The 20775-nt window shown below is 37.8% G+C and overlaps 1 protein-coding gene and 1 long non-coding RNA gene across 3 annotated transcripts; both read left to right on the top strand.

The window, feature by feature from the left end:
- The first annotated feature begins 381 nt into the window (after nucleotides 1-381).
- On the top strand, nucleotides 382-5117 carry LOC148785103 (oleuropein beta-glucosidase-like). Its single transcript, XM_088875309.1, has 13 exons — nucleotides 382-547; nucleotides 697-766; nucleotides 912-970; nucleotides 1425-1500; nucleotides 1603-1680; nucleotides 1779-1866; nucleotides 2024-2327; nucleotides 2576-2691; nucleotides 2768-2985; nucleotides 3098-3129; nucleotides 3998-4100; nucleotides 4374-4482; nucleotides 4600-5117. The coding sequence occupies exons 1-13, from the start codon at nucleotides 455-457 to the stop codon at nucleotides 4844-4846; spliced, it is 1593 nt and encodes a 530-aa protein (XP_088731435.1). The 5' UTR covers nucleotides 382-454; the 3' UTR covers nucleotides 4847-5117.
- A 1438-nt stretch (nucleotides 5118-6555) lies between these two features.
- On the top strand, nucleotides 6556-20299 carry LOC148785102 (uncharacterized). 2 transcript variants are annotated; one of them, XR_016062744.1, is made up of 6 exons: nucleotides 6556-7625; nucleotides 8793-8832; nucleotides 16463-16599; nucleotides 16723-16863; nucleotides 17167-17414; nucleotides 19811-20299. It is a non-coding gene; the product is annotated as an uncharacterized LOC148785102 (long non-coding RNA). The 2 variants fall into 2 exon arrangements; XR_016062743.1 differs by having other exon boundaries at nucleotides 17167-17441.
- Nucleotides 20300-20775: the final 476 nt, after the last annotated feature.

The raw sequence follows: 20775 nt of genomic DNA, 5'->3' as shown, positions 1-20775 counted from the left end.
TTTTAATATAATCAATATTAATCTCATATTTCAGAAAATAATTGCACAATTAATCCCAAGTTAGTCGCTGAAGCTGCAAAGTTGGTCCGAAATATTGCAATTTTTTGACAGTAGGACTAGTTTTGCGATGTATTTCTAAAGTGTAAGACTAATATTAATTATTTATAAAAATATGGGACAAATATTATAAATCACCTTATATTTTGGGGCCAAAATTATAAGTTTTTGGCAATAATTCAAAGGAAATTTATCTTAGTAGAAGAAATTATTGAAATGGATGTTACAGTAAAAGCGAATTCTGCTCAATTATATGATGGGTGTGGGTCCTGGAGGGGCATGCAGTGCACCAATTTGCCTATAAATGCCACCACCCTGGTTTCACCAATCCTACCAACAATCCATCCCTTTAATTGCTTAGCCACACAAAGTCTTATCTTTCTCTCAGCCTTCTGCAATGGCTCAGGTGGGGAAGTACGTCGGCGCCAAACTCACCCGCCAAGACTTCCCGGCGGACTTCATCTTTGCCGCCGCCACCTCCACTTACCAGGTCTCTATTCGTGTATAAATGTGTGTGTGTTTGCTGATTTATGTGAAGATATTGATGTACCTAGCTAGCTGGCTAAGAGCATATAAGCTTGTCGTGTTTCTAGCTTTTGGTTGTTTTTGCTTATGTTAGTTTTGGTTTGAATGTTTCAGGTGGAAGGTGCTTATGCACAGGATGGTAGATCACTGTGTAATTGGGATGTATTTTCCCTACAGAGGCCTGGTCTGATTTTCTCTTACCTTCACTCGGAATTGAATTTTCTTTTCGAATTATGTCGTACTTTTTAATTTAGCTTCTCAATAAAGTACTAGCACTTTTGTATAGTATGGCTTTTAAGTGTTGCTAATTATTTCTCTTGGAATGATAGGTAAAATTGTTGATGGTTCCAATGGTTGTGTTGCGATTGATCATTACAATAGAGTCAAGGTGATTAATTAAAAAAAAAAAAGAATATGTGATTTATAAGGAAATGACACTTTCGTTCCGTGACTTAGAGCCTTTTCATTTTGGTCCCATCAGTTACGAAATTCTCACTTTTGGTCCTGTAACTTATAGAAATATTACTTTTGGTCCCATAACTTTAAAAAAATAGCACTTTGATCCGAAGCACTAAACTGCTATGTGGCATTTTCCATTAAACATCTAACGATAATGTGTTATGGGACCAAAACCGCTATTGTTTTAAAATTACGGGACTAAATATGAGAATTCCATAATCACTGGGATTAAAAGTAAAAAGGCCTAAGTTACAGAACGAAAAATGTAATTTCCCTTATGATCCATATACTACCAGTTTGAAAATTCTTATTCTTTCATATATATATATATATATATTATCATCGGATTAGAAACTCTAACTTATGCTCGATTAATATTGCAGGAAGACGTGAGGTTGATGAAAAAATTGGGCTTAGACGCTTACAGATTTTCTCTCTCATGGTCAAGAATATTGCCTGGTATGAAAATTTGATTAATTAAGCAATATCGATAACATTGCATAATGTTGATTAATTAAGCAATATCAACGAGGGCTGACTTAGTTGTTTAAAATGGTATAGGTGGAAGATTGAGCGGTGGTATCAACAGAGAAGGCATTAAGTTCTATAATGATCTAATTGACTTGTTGTTGGCTCAAGGTTAATATTTTATTTTATTAAAATAATGTAGTTCAATATATATATATATACACATTATTTACAATCTCATGTTTTAATTCTTTTCCTTTTATATATAGGAATTGAGCCTTTCGTAACCATCTTCCACTTTGATGTTCCCCAATGCTTGGAAGAGGAGTATGGTGGCTTTTTAAGCCCTAGGATTGTGTAAGTAACCAATTTTTGTGTGTTGAAGCAGCTTCTTAATTCTTACTAATACTTAGACTACAAAGTTGCAGTACCACATGAAAGGGGTCAATATTTTTATACCTTGCTTCAAGTGAATTTTGAAATGATCCCAAAATTAAATTTTTTTTGTCAACAGGCAAGATTTTGTTGAGTTTGCAGAACTATGCTTTTTTGAATTTGGTGATCGGGTAAAATATTGGATCACACAAAATGAGCCAGTTACATTCGCCAAAAATGGATATGTTCTCGGATCTTTTCCACCTGGTCATGGTTCAACTTCAACACATCCACGTCCAAAAAATGCTGTATTACATAGATGTTGTCGTGGAGTCGACAGGACTTGTTATGGTGGAGATGCAGGAACTGAACCATATATTGTGGGACATCATTTGATTATTGCTCATGCTGTAGCTGTTGACATATACAGAAGAAACTATCAGGTCTGATTATTTTTCAAAATTAGCATCTTTACAATTTTTTTTCCAATCTATAGATCTGATGCTCTAATGGATAAAGTTGGGATACACTTTAACAACACTTTGTGTATGTTACAATCTATTACCTATTATAGTGTGTAGTCTTTTCTTCTCATTGATATAAATAGAACTACTACGAAATAATGCCTTAATGGATTAAGGTATAAAAATTAATTAAAGTCCAACTGAAAAGAAAATTTTGATTTGTACAGGCTGTTCAAGGTGGAAAGATTGGGGTTACCAATATGTCAGGATGGTTTGAACCTTATAGTAATACTCAAGCTGATATTGACGCTGCCTCAAGAGCTGTCGATTTTATGTTGGGATGGTAATTAATAATTTCATATACCCTTTTCATTCATCATCGATAAAATATCAATTTCAATTCCATTCTTCTATTTCAGGTTTGTAGCACCAGTAGTAACCGGTGACTATCCTCCGGTTATGAGGGAACGAGCAGGAAATCGACTACCTAAATTTACACCAGAACAAGTTAAATTGATAAAAGGATCCTTCGATTTTATGGGATTGAATTATTACACAACTTATTGGGCAGCATATGACCCTACCGCACCCGGTACACCACCAACTTATATGACGGACCAAGAAGTTGAATTCTTTAGTAAGTATTTTCACCTTCTTTGAATAACAATTATCATATACTATTCCTTTTGAATTATCTAACTTGAAAACACTAACATCTATTAACTTCATTTTTTTATCTAACTTTTTAGTGGAGCGAGATGGGGTTCCAATTGGCGAACAGGTAAAATTAACTACGTTTTATTGTTTTTACATTACCTGTATAGAGTTAAATACACTTATCCTTCACTAAAATTTTGGACAAAATTACCCTTATATAATTTATGTATATAATGCACAAGAAGATTCTTTAATAATATTTTGTACTAACTTGTGTAATTTACATTTTAAAGAATAAAGGCCAATCAAATAAGTGAAAATAATAAATATACAAAAATAATTTAGAATCTTAATTTTTTACTTTAAAATTGAATTATTAGCTATTTAAATTAAGTAACTAGACTGTTTTAGCTAAAAATGAATAACATCTCTAACTATATCTTAGATATATATTTTCAAAAAAGTAAATAAAAACACATGTATCCCTTTTTTCCGAAAAGTGGCCAAGAATTTCTTTATCAATATTTAATTGAAGAAAATATATCTAAGTTAACGGGGATATAATCATTTATTTGTTTTTACGACCAAGTTGTCAACGAAATAGTTTTAATTATCTTTATTATTTGTTGTATATTTATTATACTCTCCTATTACTTTATTTTTTATTTGAACTAGTTAAATTATTAATTACTTTCTCTATAATATAATTTCTTCTTCTAATCCAAAAATAAGTTAGTATAAAAAAAGTACTCAAAATACATTCGGAACAATATAAATATGTATGACATGAGTGCAATTTTGTCCAGCAAATTAATTCAAGAGGGTTAAGTGTTACATTTTGTTAGTTTAGAGGGTAAGTACAACCTCGCTCGGGTATAGCTCAAAAATGTAAAGTGTATTTAATCCTTATTTATAATGAATTTTAACTAGATATATTTTTTTTCATGAATATAAAAGATTTCTGACATGTCATTGTTGTTATTCAATGCTAGGCTGCCTCAGATTGGTTGTACATTGTGCCATACGGAATCCGAAACCTTATTCTTCACACAAAGAATGTCTATAATGATCCTATCATTTACATCACGGAGAATGGTAATAGTCGTGTTCTTTGACTTCTTCAAGTGCCTAATAGCATTAAATAATTTTGAGAAAACTCTTGTTCGGATTAGGTTACAGGACAAGTGTACCACACTTACTATATGATGGATCATTTTTTCTAAATTATACATCAATTATATGACAATAATGCACTTACTATATGATTGGTTTAGGTTCGGTCAAACCAAATCTGAACTAGAATTTTCTTTAATTTTGGTACTCTATACCATGCCAGTTATTTCAATCATGCTATGTTGTAAAATGTAGGGGTGAATGAAAAGAATGACAGGAGCCTTACAATTGCCAAAGCTATAAAGGATGATTACAGAATCAAATTCCATCAAGATCATTTGGCCTACGTAAAGGAATCCATAGAGTAAGTATTATCATTGTCCAAATTTTTTCATTTTAATCATCAAATAGGGTACAAGTTTTGAGTTTAATTGAACAATGCTGTTTCTTTAACAAGATAACTTGTTGTTTGCTTTTGTAGTTTGGGAGCGAGGGTCAAGGGTTATTTCGCGTGGTCATTGTTTGATAATTATGAATGGGCAGAAGGATACTCGGTTCGATTTGGAATGTTTTATGTAGACTATGTCAATGGTTACACCAGATATCCTAAACAGTCAGCTATATGGTACATGAACTTCCTGAACAAAAACGCCCTTCCACGTACCAAGAGACAAATTGAAGAAATTGAAGACGATACCACAACAACGAAAAGAAAGAAGGGTCGTTAAGCGTTAACCCAATAGTCAAGCGTAGAAGAGATGCTTCGTCTTTGAGTCGTGCCCTTTGCTTGATTAAGTTTTATGGCTTTTCTGTTTGGTTCCTTTTATGGGAACTTAGGGACAATGTCATGTCTTGTATTCTCAAATAAGCGCTTGAAGCGCCTGTTATAGTGGTAATGTTGTTGTCTGTCGAGTAAAAATCACGTACATCTGTTAGTACTTCTCGTGTATGCATAAGTCACAAATGAAAGAAAATGGAAGTCTTTTATTAAGGATTAAAGATTCATCTGTTAAACTACAAAATGAATTTTTTTTAACGTAAAATACCATATTTTTTTAAAATAAATTATGAAACGAATAGTTTTGCAATCAATTTCTTCAATATTTATTGATATTACTTGTAGATGTGTTTATTATAAATTATTATTAGGTATTGATATTTGATATATTGATTGAAATTCATATATAATGGTACATTATAGATTTATTCAAAAAAAAAAAAAAGAGGAAATTTTACACTATCTTGTAAAGTCCTTCACTTTTTTCTTTTGGTTTCTCATTAATTTGAAAAATATCGATTTAATAATTTGAAAAGTTTATCTCCTGTAAGAAAATATGAAAAGTTAGAAAATGTAGAAGTACTTAGTGATATGTGGTATAATTAAATCAAAAATAAATTTAAACAATTAATAAATCATAGGTTGGACCTATTTAAAACCCATCATAGATCTATATAATATCAATGATACTAATTCAACCCAGATATTCAAATTGATGTGTATTGTTGTCCAACAACACCACAATAATTGAAGGAGCTTTTTGAAAGTCTTAAGATCAAAGGGGATCTAACCAGAAAATGTTAGCATGTCATACTTAAGTCAGTAATTTAAATTTCTGTAAAAAGAATGCGAAAAATTGAAATAACGCTAGATAATAGTGAAATGAAGAAATGAAGAATTGTTTCGACCGAGGGATGTCAATGTGCCACACGAGACTAAAAATTCCCACATTAAATAGCATGTGCCCTGCAAATGAACACATTTTTTGCGTACGTCGGAGGACCCAGTTGACACAATTTTGCAAATTAGTGGTTAAAATGTAAGAACTATGAAAATTAGCTAATGTACTAAAATTAATCACGGAAGTATTAAATTCAATTACTATTAAATATGTAGATTTAATATTTTCATAAGATTATTTTGTAAATGGTATAATAAATAATATAATATTTTTAAATAAGAGTTATTTGTGAATTGATCTCGATAATTTTGAATTTATTCATAAATTATGGGTAAAAATAAAAAATATTAATTTAATTAGTATGATTTGCAAAAAAAATGGATTTGGGTCGAACCCTATTCGAAAAACAGGTCTCGGTCAAGTCTAAAGAGCTATGGGTCTTGAGTTGGGTTCAATGAATTGGGTATAATTTTTGTATAAATTAATTTATTTGAGCCTTCTTTGTGCTTGAGCCTAAACTACTCATTAACAGACGTAATTAGATCAAACTTGATTCGAACCATAATTTTCCCCAACTATAGCAATACTCCACACGGAATCGAAGATTTCGAAAATATGGCCACTCAGGTTAAGCAAATTCTAGACCATATTCATGCAATCTCGAAACAGATTACAAATAGCATCCCCCCTAAGCCCGGCATAAGTCAAAAAAGTTAAATTCTTGTAATTCTGTCGTCGCACTTATAAATAGGGGAGGTTAATTAGCAAGAGGTGCAACACAAAATTAAATCAGAAAAAAATGAAGGGGAAAGGGTGGTCGGGACCTGCAGTGGTTATAGTGATGGTGATGGTGTTCCTAATTATATCTACAGCAAATGCAGAAACATGCGTTGAATGTCTTGAGAAATGCTTCCAAGGAGGTTTCCATCCTGATTGTCTGACCAAATGCTTGCCGGTCTGTCAGGGGCCTCCGTCGAGCACACACCCAGACAGCCTCCCTCCTCACCCACATAACTATTATTATTAGCGTATGTCCGATTAATAAATTTGTGTAGGAGAAAATATTTACTACAGTTTGTAATGAGATAGTTTGGAATAAATGTCTTGAGAGAAGTTAAATATGTTCTGAAAATTTTTATTTGGTTGAATTTGAGAAGCAATTGTTTACTTGGTTGGACAAGTGAAGAAGTAAATATATATATATATATATAGTTAAAAATATGATTTTATATAATCGTAGTAAATAATATAATTTTGCCATGAATTTAATTCTGCGCTAACTAATGCCATCTGCGTCTTGTTACATTTGTCATTCTCCTTCAATTTCTAACTCTTACTTCTATCTTTTTCTCGTGCTGGATGTCACCATAGTTTCGCAACATTTGTTGCTCATTACGGGTATTGTGTGTGTGGGTGGGGTGTGTGTGTGTGTGCGCGCGTGGTGTGCGTGTGTGTGTGGGGTGTGTGCGTGTGTGTGCATGTGTGGGTGGGGTTTGTGCATGTGTGTGTGGGGAGTGTGCGTGTTGTGAGTGTGTGTGTGGGGGGTGTGTGCGTGGTGTGCGTGTGTGTGTGCAGTGTGTGGGTGGTGTGCGTGTGTGTGTGTGGTGTGTATGTGTGTGTGTGTGGGGTGTGTGCGTGTTGTGTGTGTGCGTGTGTGGGGTGTGTGCGTGTTGTGTGTGTGTGTGTGTGGGGTGTGTGCGTGGAGTTTAAAGTTGTTTTACTTGTAGGTTGCTATTCCATGCTTTGGAGGAAGCCTGCCTGTGAGCATCAAGAAGAGCTTAACTAATGTTGCTCCTTTGAACCCAGTGCTAATATTAGAGCAAAGAAGGTTGCAGCATTTCCTAGTGTATTTTATTTATGTAATTGCATCAGGACAATGATTTTGTGATTAATATTATCCAGTTTCTGGATCAACCTCTCTAAAAATCATGATCTGGTGTAGCAAGTTTCTGTTGAGATCATGATGTCCAAGAATATATTTTTATATGTTCTAATCAGCTATTGCATTTCTTTTTCAATGTTATCGACCACAAACTTGAGAAGTTTTGGTGAATGATGCCCCCTCCTTGCCCCGGCTTTGCCATTTCCTTGTTTGTGCGACTTTTTATGTGTGTGTGTATGTGTGCATGTACGGGGTGTGTTTGTGTGTGCATGTACGGTGTGTGTTTGTGTGTGCATGTGTGAGTGTGTTAGTGTGTGTGTGGTGTGCGTGTGTGTGCGTGCATGTGCGTGTGCGGTGTGTGTGTGTGTGTATGTGTGTGCAGTGTGTGTGTGTGTGTGAAAGTGTGCGTGCGTGTGCGGGGGATGTGTGTGTGTGTCACTGTAGAAACTGTTTTACTTCTATTTTGAACATAGAAGAAGTGAGTTGTTGTTTTTATCTTTTGCGCCAACAAATGTCATTTGCGTCTTGTTATATTTCGTATTCTTCTTTAATTTCTAAGTTTACATTTCTATCTACACAATCCTTTTTCTCGTGCAGGATGTTACCATAGTTTCGCAACATTTATTGCTCATTACGAGTATTGTGTGTGTGGGTGGGGTGTGTGTGTGTGTGTGCGCGCGTGGTGTGCGTGGTGTGCGTGTGTGTGTGGGGTGTGTGCATGTTGTGTGTGTGTGTGTGTGCGTGCTGTGCGTGTGGGGTGTGTGCATGTTGTGTGTGTGTGTGGGGGGTGTGTGTGCGTGGTGTGTGTGTGTGTGGGATGTGTGGGTGGTGTGCGTGTGTGTGTGTGGTGTGTACGTGTGTGTGTGTGCGGTGTGTGCGTGTTGTGTGTGTGTGTATGTGTGCATGTGCGGTGTGTGTGTGTATGCGTTTGCGGTGGGGGTGTGTGTGTTTGTCACTGTAGAACATGTTTTACTTTAATTTCAACATAGAAGAAGTGAGGTGTTGTTTTTATATTTTGCGGCAATGAATGTCATCTGCGTCTTGTTACATTTGTCATTTTCCTTCAATTTCTAAGTCTTCATTTCTATTTACACAATTATTTTTCTCGTGCAGGATGACACCATGGTTTCGCAATACTTTATGCTCATTACGGGTATTGTTTGTCTTTGTGGTTATTTATTTTATTTTGTAACATTTTTATGTGCTTGCATAAATGTGTATTCTCATTTTTGTGTACCTGATATGAATGAGTATTTATTGAAATGAAGCAATAACAGAACAGGAAAGAGTGTGTCGTCCCTCTTCTTTTTTGTAATTGCATTAGGATAATGATTTTGTGATTAATATTATCCAATTTCTGGATCAATCTCTCTAAAAATCATGATCTGGTGTAGCAAGTTTCTGTTGAGATCATGATGTCCAAAAATATATTTTTATATGTTCAAATCAGCTATTGTATTTTTTTTCAATTTTATCGACCACAAACTTGAAAAGTTTTGGTGAATGATGCCCCCTCCTTGTCCCGACTTTCCCATTTTCAGTATGTGTGTGTGCATGTGCGGTGTTTGTGTGTGTGTGCATGTGTGCGTGTGTGAGTGGTGTGCGTGTGTGTGGGGTGTGTGTGTGCATGTGCGGTGTGTGTGTGTGTGTGCGTGCGTGTGCGTGTGTGTGTGTGTGTGTGTCACTTTAGAAATTGTTTTACTTCTATTTTGAACATAGAAGAAGTGAGGTGTTGCATTTATCTTCTGCGCCAACGAATGTCATTTGCGACTTGTTACATTTCCTATTCTTCTTTAATTTCTAAGTCTTCATTTCTATCTACACAACCCTTTTTCTCGTGCAGGATGTCACCATAGTTTCGCAATATTTATTGCTCATTACGGATATTTTGTGTGTGGGTGGGGTGTGTGTGTGTGTGTGTGTGTGGGGTGTGTGCGTGTGTGTGTGTGTGCGTGTTGTGTGTGTGTGTGTGCGTGCTGTGCATGTGTGTGTGTGCGTGCTGTGCGTGTGTGTGTGTGGGGTGTGTGCGTGTTGTGTGTGTGTGTGGGGGGTGTGTGCATGTTGTGTGTGTGTGTGTGTGGGGTGTGTGCGTGTTGTATGTGTGCGTGGTGTGCGTGTGTGTGTGGGGTGTTTGGGTGGTGTGCGTGTGTGTGTGTGGTGTGTACGTGTGTGTGTGTGGGGTGTGTGCGTGTTGTGTGTGTGTGTGTATGTGTGCGTGTGCGGTGTGTGTGTGCGTATGCGTTTGCGGTGGGGATGTGTGTGTGTCACTGTAGAACATGTTTTACTTCTATTTTGAACATAGAAGAAGTGAGGTGTTGTTTTTATTTTCTACGGCAACGAATGTCATCTGCGTCTTGTTACATTTGTCATTCTCCTTCAATTTCTAAGTCTTCATTTCTATGTACACAATCCTTTTTCTCGTGCAGGATGACACAATGGTTTCGCAATATTTTATGCTCATTACGGGTATTGTTTGTCTTTGTGGTCTATTTATTTTGTTTTGTAACATTTTTATGTGCTTGCGTAAATGTGTATTCTCATTTTTGTTTACCTGATATGAATGAGTATTTATTGAAATGAAGCAATAATAGAACAGGAAACAGTGTGTCGTCCCTCTTCTTTTTTGTAATTGCATTAGGACAATGATTTTGTGATTAATATTATCCAATTTCTGGATCAACCTCTCTAAAAATCATGATCTGGTGTAGCAAGTTTCTGTTGAGATCATGATGTCCAAGAATATATTTTTATATGGTCTAATCAGCTACTGCATTTCTTTTTCAATTTTATCGACCACAAACTTGAGAAGTTTTAGTGAATGATGCCCCCTCCTTGCCTCGGCTTTTCCATTTCCTTGTTTGTGCGACTTTTTGTGTATGTGTGTGTGCATGTGCGGTGTGTGTGTGTGTGTGAGTGTGTGTGTGGTGTGCGTGTGTGTGTGGGGTGTGTGCGTGTGGGGTGTGTGTGTGTGTGTGCATGTGCGGTGTGTGTGTGTGTGCGTGTGTGGTGTGTGTGTGTGCGTTTGTGGTGGGGGTGTGTGTGTGTATCACTATAGAACATGTTTTACTTCTATTTTGAACTTAGAAGAAGTGAGGTGTTGTTTTTATATTCTGCGGCAATGAATGTCATTTGCGTCTTGTTACATTTGTCATTCTCCTTCAATTTCTAAGTCTTCATTTCTATCTACACAACCCCTTTTCTCGTGCAGGATGAAACCATAGTTTCACAATATTTTATGCTCATTACGGGTATTGTGTGTCTTTGTGGTCTATTTATTTTGTTTTTTAACATTTTTATGTGCTTGCATAAATGTGTATTCTCATTTTTGTTTACCTGATATGAATGAAGATTTATTGAAATGAAGCAATAACAGAACAGGAAAGAGTGTGTCGTCCCTCTTCTTTTTTGTAATTGCATTAGGACAATGATTTTGTGATTAATATGATCATCCTCTCTAAAAATCATGATCTGGTGTAGCAAGTTTCTGTTGAGAACATGATGTCCAAGAATATATTTTTATATGTTCTAATCAGCTACTGCATTTCTTTTTCAATTTTATCGACCACAAACTTGAGAAGTTTTGGTGAATGATGCCCCCTCATTGTCCCGGTTTTTCCATTTCCTTGTTTGTGCGACTTTTTGTGTGTGTGTGTGTGCATGTGCGGTGTGTGTGTGTGCATGTGTGCGTGTGTGAGTGTGTGTGGGGTGTGCGTGTGTGTGCGTGTGTGTGGGGTGTGTGCGTGTGGGGTGCGTGTGTGTGGGGTGTGTGCGGTGTGTGCGTGTGTGTGTGTGTGTGTGTGTGCATGTGCGGTGTGTGTGTGTGTGCAGTGCATGTGTGTGTGTGTGTGTGTGCGTGCGTGTGCGGTGTGTGTGTGTGTGTGTGTCACTGTAGAAATTGTTTTACTTCTATTTTGAACATAGAAGAAGTGAGGTGTTGCTTTTAGCTTTTGCGCCAACGAATGTCATTTGCGTCTTGTTACATTTCCTATTCTTCTTTAATTTCTAAGTCTTCATTTCTATCTATACAACCCTTTTTTCTCGTGCTGGATATCACCATAGTTTCGCAATATTTATTGCTCATTACAGGAATTTTGTGTGTGGGTGGGGTGGGTGTGTGTGTGTGTGCATGGTGTGCGTGTGTGTGTGGGGTGTGTGCGTGGTGTGCGTGTGTGTGTGGGGTGTGTGCGTGTTGTGTGTGTGTGTGTGTGCGTGCTGTGCGTGTGGGGTGTATGCGTGTGTGTGTGTGTGGGGTGTGTGCGTGTTGTGTTTGTGTGTGTGGGGTGTGTGCATGTTGTGTGTGTGTGTGGGGTGTGTGCGTGTGTGCGTGTGTGTGTGGGGTGTGTGGGTGGTGTGCGTGTGTGTGTGTGGTGTGTATGTGTGTGTGTGGGGTGTGTGCATGTTGTGTGTGTGTGTATGTGTGCGTGTGCAGTGTGTGTGTGTATGCGTTTGCGGTGGGGGTGTGTGTGTGTGTCACTGTAGAACATGTTTTACTTCTATTTTGAACATAGAAGAAGTGAGGTGTTGTTTTTATATTCTGCGGCAACGAATGTCATCTGCGTCTTGTTACATTTGTCATTCTCCTTCAATTTCTAAGTCTTCATTTCTATGTACACAATCCTTTTTCTCGTGCAGGATGACACATTGGTTTCGCAATATTTTATGCTCATTACGGGTATTGTTTGTCTTTGTGGTCTATTTATTTTGTTTTGTAACATTTTTATGTGCTTGCATAAATGTGTATTCTCATTTTTATTTACCTGATATGAATGAGTATTTATTGAAATGAAGCAATAACAGAACAGGAAAGAGTGTGTCGTCCCTCTTCTTTTTTGTAATTGAATTAGGACAATGATTTTGTGATTAATATTATCCAGTTTCTGGATCAATCTCTCTAAAAATCATGATCTGGTGTAGCAAGTTTCTGTTGAGATCATGATGTCCAAGAATATATTTTTATATGTTCTAATCAGCTATTGCATTTTTTTTCAATTGTATCGACCACAAACTTGAGAAGTTTTGGTGAATGATGCCCCCTCCTTGTCCTGGCTTTTCCATTTTCTTGTTTGTGCGACTTTTTGTGTGTGTGTGTGTGTCTTTGAGTGTGTGTGTGTGTGCATGTGCGGTGTGTGTGTGTGTGAGTTTGTGCGTGGTGTGTGTGTGGTGTGCGTGTGTGTGTGGGGTGTGTGCGTGTGGTGTGTGTGTGTGTGTGTGTATGTGCGGTGTGTGTGTGTGTGCGTGTGCGGTGTGTGTGTGTGCGTGTGCGTGTGTTGTGTGGGTGTGTGTGCGTGCGTGTGCGGGGTGTGTGTCACTGTAGAAATTGTTTTATTTCTATTTTGAACATAGAAGAAGTGAGGTTTTGCATTTATCTTTTGCGCCAATGAATGTCATTTCTGTCTTGTTACATTTCCTATTCTTCTTTAATTTCTAAGTCTTCATTTGTATCTACACAATCCTTTTTCTCGTGCAGGATGTCACCATAGTTTCGCAACATTTATTGCTGATTACGGGTACTGTGTGTGGGGGTGGTGTGTGTGTGTGTGTGGGGGGGGGGGTGGTGTGTGTGTGTGTGTGGTGGGGGTGTGTGTGTGTGTGTGGGGTGTGTGCGTGTTGTATGTGTGTGTGTGTGCGTGTGCTATACGTGTGTGTGTGTGCGTGTGGGGTGTGTGCGTGTTGTGTGGGGTGTGTGCGTGTTGTGTGGGGTGTGTGCGTGTTGTCTGTGTGCGTGGTGTGCGTGTGTGTGTGTGGGGTGTTTGGGTGGTGTGCGTCTGTGTGTGTGGGGTGTTTGGGTGGTGTGCGTGTGTGTGTGTGGTGTGTACGTGTGTGTGTGTGGGGTGTGTGCATGTTGTGTGTGTGTGTATGTGTGCGTGTGCGGTGTGTGTGTGTGTGTATGTGTGCGTGTGCGGTGTGTGTGTGTGTGTGTATGCGTTTGCGGTGGGGGTGTGTGCATGTTGTGTGTGTGTGTATGTGTGCGTGTGCGGTGTGTGTGTGTGTGTATGCGTTTGCGGTGGGGGTGTGTGTGTGTGTCACTGTAGAACATGTTTTACTTCTATTTTGAACATAGAAGAAGTGAGGTGTTGTTTTTATATTCTGCGGCAACGAATGTCATCTGCGTCTTGTTACATTTGTCATTCTCCTTCAATTTCTAAGTCTTCATTTCTATGTACACAATCCTTTTTCTCGTGCAGGATGACACATTGGTTTCGCAATATTTTATGCTCATTACGGGTATTGTTTGTCTTTGTGGTCTATTTATTTTGTTTTGTAACATTTTTATGTGCTTGCATAAATGTGTATTCTCATTTTTGTTTACCTGATATGAATGAGTATTTATTGAAATGATGCAATAACAGAACAGGAAAGAGTGTGTCGTCCCTCTTCTTTTTTGTAATTGCATTAGGACAATGATTTTGTGATTAATATTATCCAGTTTCTAGATCAACCTCTCTAAAAATCATAATCTGGTGTAGCAAGTTTCTGTTGAGATCATGATGTCCAAGAATATATTTTTATATGTTCTAATCAGCTACTGCATTTCTTTTTCAATTTTATCGACCACAAACTTGAGAAGTTTTGGTGAATGATGCCCCCTCCTTGCCCCGGCTTTTCCATTTCCTTGTTTGTGAGACTTTTTGTGTGTGTGTGTGTCTTTGAGTGTGTATGTGTGCATGTGCGGTGTGTGTTTGTGTGTGCATGTGTGAGTGTGTTAGTGTGTGTGTGGTGTGCGTGTGTGCGTGTGGTGTGTGTGCGTGTGGGGTGTGTGTGCGTGTGCTGTGTGTGTGTGTGTGTGTGCGTGCGTGCATGTGCGTGTGCAGTGTGTGTGTGTGTATGTGTGTGCAGTGTGTGTGTGTGTGTGCGTGCGTGTGCGGGGTGTGTGTGTGTGTGTCACTGTAAAAATTGTTTTACTTCTGTTTTGAACATAGAAGAAGTGAGGTGTTGCTTTTATCTTTTGTGCCAACAAATGTCATTTGCGTCTTGTTACATTTCGTATTCTTCTTTAATTTCTAAGTCTTCATTTCAATCTTCACAACCCTTTTTCTCGTGCAGGATGTTACCATAGTTTCACAACATTTATTGCTCATTACGGGTATTGTGTGTGTGGGTGGGGTGTGTGTGTGTGTGTGTGTGCGTGTGTGTGTGGGGTGTGTGCGTGTTGTGGGTGTGCGTGCTGTACGTGTGTGTGTGTGCGTGTGGGGTGTGTGCGCGTGTGTGTGGGGTGTGTGCGTGTTGTGTGTGTGCGTGGTGTGCGTGTGTGTGGGGTGTGTGCGTGTTGTGTGTGTGTATGTGTGCGTGTCCGGTGTGTGTGTGTATGCGTTTGCGGTGGGGGTGTGTGTGTGTGTCACTGTAGAACATGTTTTACTTCTATTTTGAACATGGAAGAAGTGAGGTGTTGCTTTTATATTCTGTGGCAACGAATGTCATCTGCGTCTTGTTACATTTGTCATTCTCCTTCAATTTCTAAGTCTTCATTTCTATGTACACAATCCTTTTTCTCGTGCAGGATGACACCATGATTTCGCAATATTTTATGCTCATTACGGGTATTGTGTGTCTTTGTGGTCTATTTATTTTGTTTTGTAACATTTTTATGTGCTTGCATAAATGTGTATTCTCATTTTTGTTTACCTGATATGAATGAGTATTTATTGAAATGATGCAATAATAGAACAGGAAAGAGTGTGTCGTCCCTCTTCTTTTTTGTAATTGAATTAGGACAATGATTTTGTGATTAATATTATCCAGTTTCTGGATCAACCTCTCTAAAAATCATGATCTGGTGTAGCAAGTTTCTGTTGAGATCATGATGTCCAAGAATATATTTTTATATGTTCTAATCAGCTACTGCATTTCTTTTTCAATTTTATCGACCACAAACTTGAGAAGTTTTGGTGAATAATGCACCCTCCTTGCCCCGGATTTTCCATTTCCTTGTTTGTGCGACTTTTTGTGTGTGTCTGTGTGTGTGTCTTTGAGTGTGTTTGTGTGTGTAATGTGCGGTGTGTGTGTGTGTGCTTGTGTGCGTGAGTGTGTGTGTGTGGTGTGTGTGTGTGAGTGTGTGTGTGGGGTGTGTGTGTGTGTCCATGTGCGGTGTGTGTGTGTGTGCGTGTGCAGTGTGTGTGTGTGTGTGTGCGTGTGCGTGTGCGGTGTGTGTGTGTGTGTGCGTGTGTGTGTGTGTGCGGGGTGTGTGTATGTGTCGCTGTAGAAATTATTTTACTTCTATTTTGAACATAGAAGAAGTGGGGTGTTGCTTTTATCTTTTGCGCCAACGAATGTCATTTGCGTCTTGTTACATTTCCTATTCTTCTTTAATTTCTAATTCTTCATTTCTATATACACAACCCTTTTTCTCGTGCAGGATGTCACCATAGTTTCGAAATATTTTATGCTCATTACGGGTGTTGTGTGTTATTGTGGTCTATTTATTTTCTTTTGTAACATTTTTGTGTGCTTGTATATATGCGTATTCTAATTTTTGATTACCTGATATGAATGAGTATTTATTGAAATGAAGAGCAATAACAGGACAGGAGAGAGTGCACTGTCCCTCTTCTTTTTTCCTTTCAATATATCTTGTTAGCAAGAGTGGTCTTAGTTTGATTTACTTTACTAGATGGGTATAGTGAGAGAAAATGAGTGGAGGATTGATAAAATCTGATTAATGCCTTAGGTGGTTATGATTTGCTAACCAATTCTTGAATTGGTTGCCAGCGACCACTACAAAATCTTGTAGTTTTGAACCTTGGCTTTGATGTGTTTAACCATTTTGATTTCCTTCTTGCTAATAGAGGGTCACCTTGATTTTTGGGTACTCGCATGGAAGAAGGATAATGGTCCTTTTGCTCAAGAACAATTAATCTGTTATACATGCAGTAGCTCATACTTGACTCATGTTTGTGCTTACATGTGGCTTATTGTTTATCAGGTAAAGAACTAATCATTCACCTGCCCAAGTTTCTGTTATTTTTCTGTCTTCAGATACTTATGGGATGTTTCATAAATATTTGAGTGGTAACAGTTTCCTAGTAATGTGGTTTTGGTATTGCAGAAACCAGGATATTAGGCCTATAAATTGTTGAATCTGTGGTGTTGCTTGATAAATGGCACAGCTATTCTTGTGGCTCTTCTTTAGAAAGTGAATGATTCCTTTACTAGAAGGAGACACTAGCTTTAACTTTTCGGAAGAGAGGTAAGTTTCATGAAGTAATCAAAATCTATTACAAGTTTTTATGCTAACTTTGTTAAAGGTTGAGGCGTCTTGAGTGATTTATATTTCTTGTCGCTTGGGCTTTTACTGAAATTCCTGAGTAAATACAAAGCTAACCCAGTGCTAATTGCTTTATGTTAACTATCCCATGTATTCATAGCATTTTGGATTTTAGTTTACTTTCTGATCTCATGTTGCTTTTGAGCAGTATAGGTAGTTTGATTACATTCAAGTTACTTTTCTATTTCTTTTTAAGGAATTGAAGGCACTTTTCTTCCGAATCAGGTAAATTGTAGGAATTGAAGCGCAAACAAAAAGAAAGAGGAAGAGTAGGAAGGAGAAGAGGAGGAGGAGGAGTCACCATCATTCAGATGATGATTCTGCTGTCTGCGGCGTAAAAGGAGGAGTAGGAAGGCATATTCAGACTCTGATTCCGACGTTAGTGCTTTAGATGATTCGCGAGTGGGTAGGGGCAAGAAGCGGTCTGAGAAGAAGAGTAGGAAACATCGCCATGAAGAAGACTGGCTTCTACAGTGGGTGATATGTCTTGTGTTTTTAAGGTTCTTCTAAACTACTGCTAAGTGTGCCATATTCAATCTTTAATCTGGTGGTTGATGAGCTTCTTGATGAAAATAACTTTAGCTTAGTGGACAATGCATTAGTTTGGCGCATTTGCTGTTTTTCTGTTTAATTTAATATATCATTTTAATTGCTTTGTTCTTTTGGTTGTAAGAATTCTGAAATTTACTGAGTATGTTATGTGTGATTACGACATGTGATCGGTCCTGTTAGTTGAAATATTGCAGTAATGCTTTGAAATTTTTTTGAGTTTAAAGTTATTTTACTTGTTGGTTGCTATTCCATGCTTTGGGGAAGCCTGCCTGTGGGGATCAAGAAGAGCTTAACTATTGCTTCTCCTTTGAACCGAGTGCTAATATTGGAGCAATGAAGGTTGCAGCATTTCCTAGTGTGTTTTTATTTATGTAATTACATTAGGACAATGATTTTGTGATTCATATTATCTAGTTTCTAGATCAACCTCTCTGAAAATCATGATCTGGTGTTTCTGTTGAGATAATGATGTCCAGGAATATATTTTTATATGTTCTAATCAGCTACTGCATTTCTTTTTCATATTTATCCACCACAAACTTGAGAAGTTTCGCTGAATGATGTCCCCTCCTTGTTCCGACTTTTCTATTTTCTTGTTTGTGCATCTTTTTTTTGTGTGTGTATCTGTGAGTGTGTGTGGTGTGTGAGTGTGTGTGTGTGGGGTGTGTGTGTGTGTGTGTGCGTGGTGTGCGTGTGTGTGGGGTGTGTGCATGTTGTGTGTGTGTGTGTGTGTGAGTGGTGTGCATGTGTGTGTGTGTGTGCGTGCGTGGTGTGCGTGTGTATGTGGTGTGTGTGGGTGTTGTGTGTGTGTGTGTGCGTGGTGTGCGTGTGTGCGGGGTGTGTGTGCGTGTGTGTGTCTGGGGTGTGTGTGTGTTGTGTGTGTGTGTGTGTGTGTGTGTGTGTGTGCGTGTGCAATGTGTATGTGTGTGCATTTGAGGTGTGTGTGTGTGTGTGTCACTGTATAACATGTTTTACTTCTATTTTGAATATGGAAGAAGTGAGGTGTTGCTTTTATATTCTGCGGCAACGAATGTCATTCGTGTCTTGTCACATTTGTCATTCTCCTTCAATTTCTAAGTCTTCATTTCTATCTACACAACCCTTTTTCTCGTGCATGATGACACTATGGTTTCGCAATATTTTATGCTCATTACGGGTATTGCATGTCTTTGTGGTTTTTTTATTTTGTTTTGTAACATTTTTATTTGCTTGCATAAATGTGTATTCTCATTTTTGTTTACCTGATATGAATGAGTATTTATTGAAATGAAGCAATAACAGAACAGGAAAGAGTGTGTCGTCCCTCTTCTTTTTTCCTTTCAATATATCTCATTAGCAAGAGTGGTTTTTAATAGATTTACTTTACAAGAGGGGATATAGTGAGAGAAAATGAATGGAGGATTGATAAAATCAGATAAATGCCTTGGGTGGTTATGATCTGCTAACCAATTCCTTTATTGGTTGTCAGCGACCACTACAAAATATCGTAGTTTTGAACCCTGACTTTGGTGCGTTTAGCCATTTTGATTTCCTTCCTGCTAATAGCGGTCTCTATAATTTTCACCCTTGAATCACATGGTAGTTTCCGTAGCATCACCTTGACTTTTGGGTACACGCATGGAAGAGGGATAGTGGTCCTCTTGCTCAGGAACAATTAATCATTTATATATGCATTAGCTGATGCTTGACTCATGTTTGTGCTTACATGTGGCTTACTGTTTATCAGGTAAAGAACTAATCATTCACCTGCCCAAGTTTCTATTATTTTTCTGCCTTTTCAGGTACTTATGGGCAGTTTCATACATATTTGAGTGGTAACAGTTTCCTAGTATTGTGGTTTTGGTATTGCAGAAACCAAGATATTAGGCCTATAAGTTGTTGAATTTGTGGTGTTGCTAGATAAATGGCATAGCTGTTCTTGTGGCTCTTCTATAGAATGTGAATGTTTCCTTTACTAGAAGGAGACACTAGCTTTAACTTTTTGGAAGAGAGGTAAGTTACATGAAGTAATCAAAATCCATTACAAGTTTTTATGCTAACCTTGTTAAAGGTTGAGGCCTCTTGTGTGATTTATATTTCTTGTCGCTTGGCTTTTGCTGAAATGCCTTAGTAAATATAAAGCTAACCCAGTGCTAATTGCTTTCTGTTAACCATCCCATGTATTCATAGCATTTTGGATTTTAGTTTAATTTCTGATCTCATGTTGTTTTGAGCAGTATGGGTAGCCAGATTACGTTGAACATACTTTTCTATTTCCTTTTTGTTTTTCTTTTTATGAAATTGAAGGCACTTTTCTTCTAAATCACGTACATTGCAGGAATTAAAGCGCAGGCGAAGAAAGAGGAAGAGTAGGAAGGAGAAGTGGAGGAGGAGGAGTCACCATCATTCAGATGATGATTCTTCTTATGATTCTCCTGATTTGCGGCATAAAAGGAGAAGTAGGAAGGCATATTCAGACTCTGATTCCGACGTCAGTGCTTCAGATGATTCGCGAGTGGGTAGGGGAAAGAAGCGGTCTGAGGAAAAAGAGCAGGAAACATCGCCATGAAGAGGACTAGCATCTACAGTGGGTGATTTATCTTGTGCTTTTAAGGTTCCTCTAAACGCTGCTAAGTGTGCCCTATTCAATCTTTAATCTGGTGGTTGATGAGCTTCTTGATGAAAATCACTTTAGCTTAGTGGACAATACATTAGTTTGGTGCATTTGTTGTTTTTCAGTTTGATATAATGTATCATTTTAATTGTTTTGTTCTTCTGGTTGTAAGAATTTTGATATTTATTGAGTATGCTATGTATGATTCCGAAATGTGATCGATCATATTAGTTGAAATATTGCAGTAATGCTTTGGAATTTTTTTGAGTTTAAAGTTGTTTTACTTGTTGGTTGCTATTCCAAACTTTGGAGGAAGCCTGCCTGTGGGCATCAAGTAGAGCTTAACTATTGTTGCTCCTTTGAACCCAGTGCTAATATTTGAGTAAAGAAGGTTGCAGCATTTCCTAGTGTATTTTATTTATTTAATTGCATTAGAATAATGATTTTGTGATTAATATTATCTAGTTTCAGGATCAACCTCTCTAAAAATCATGATCTGGTGTAGCAAGTCTCTGTTGAGATCATGATGTCCAAGAATATATTTTATATATTCTAATCAGCTACTGCATTTCTTTTTTAATTTTATTGACCACAAACTTGAGAAGTCTTGGTGAATGATGCCCCCTCCTTGTCCCGACTTTTCCATTTCCTTGTTTGTGCGAATTTTTGTGTGTGTGTGTGCATGTGCG

This window comes from Sesamum indicum, linkage group LG11, assembly GCF_026168435.1.
Source record: "Sesamum indicum cultivar Baizhima isolate 11 linkage group LG11, ASM2616843v1, whole genome shotgun sequence".
Classification (NCBI taxonomy): domain Eukaryota; kingdom Viridiplantae; phylum Streptophyta; class Magnoliopsida; order Lamiales; family Pedaliaceae; genus Sesamum; species Sesamum indicum.
The sequence above is the reverse complement of the archived record's forward strand: the minus strand, read 5'-3'. Positions and strand labels throughout refer to the sequence as shown.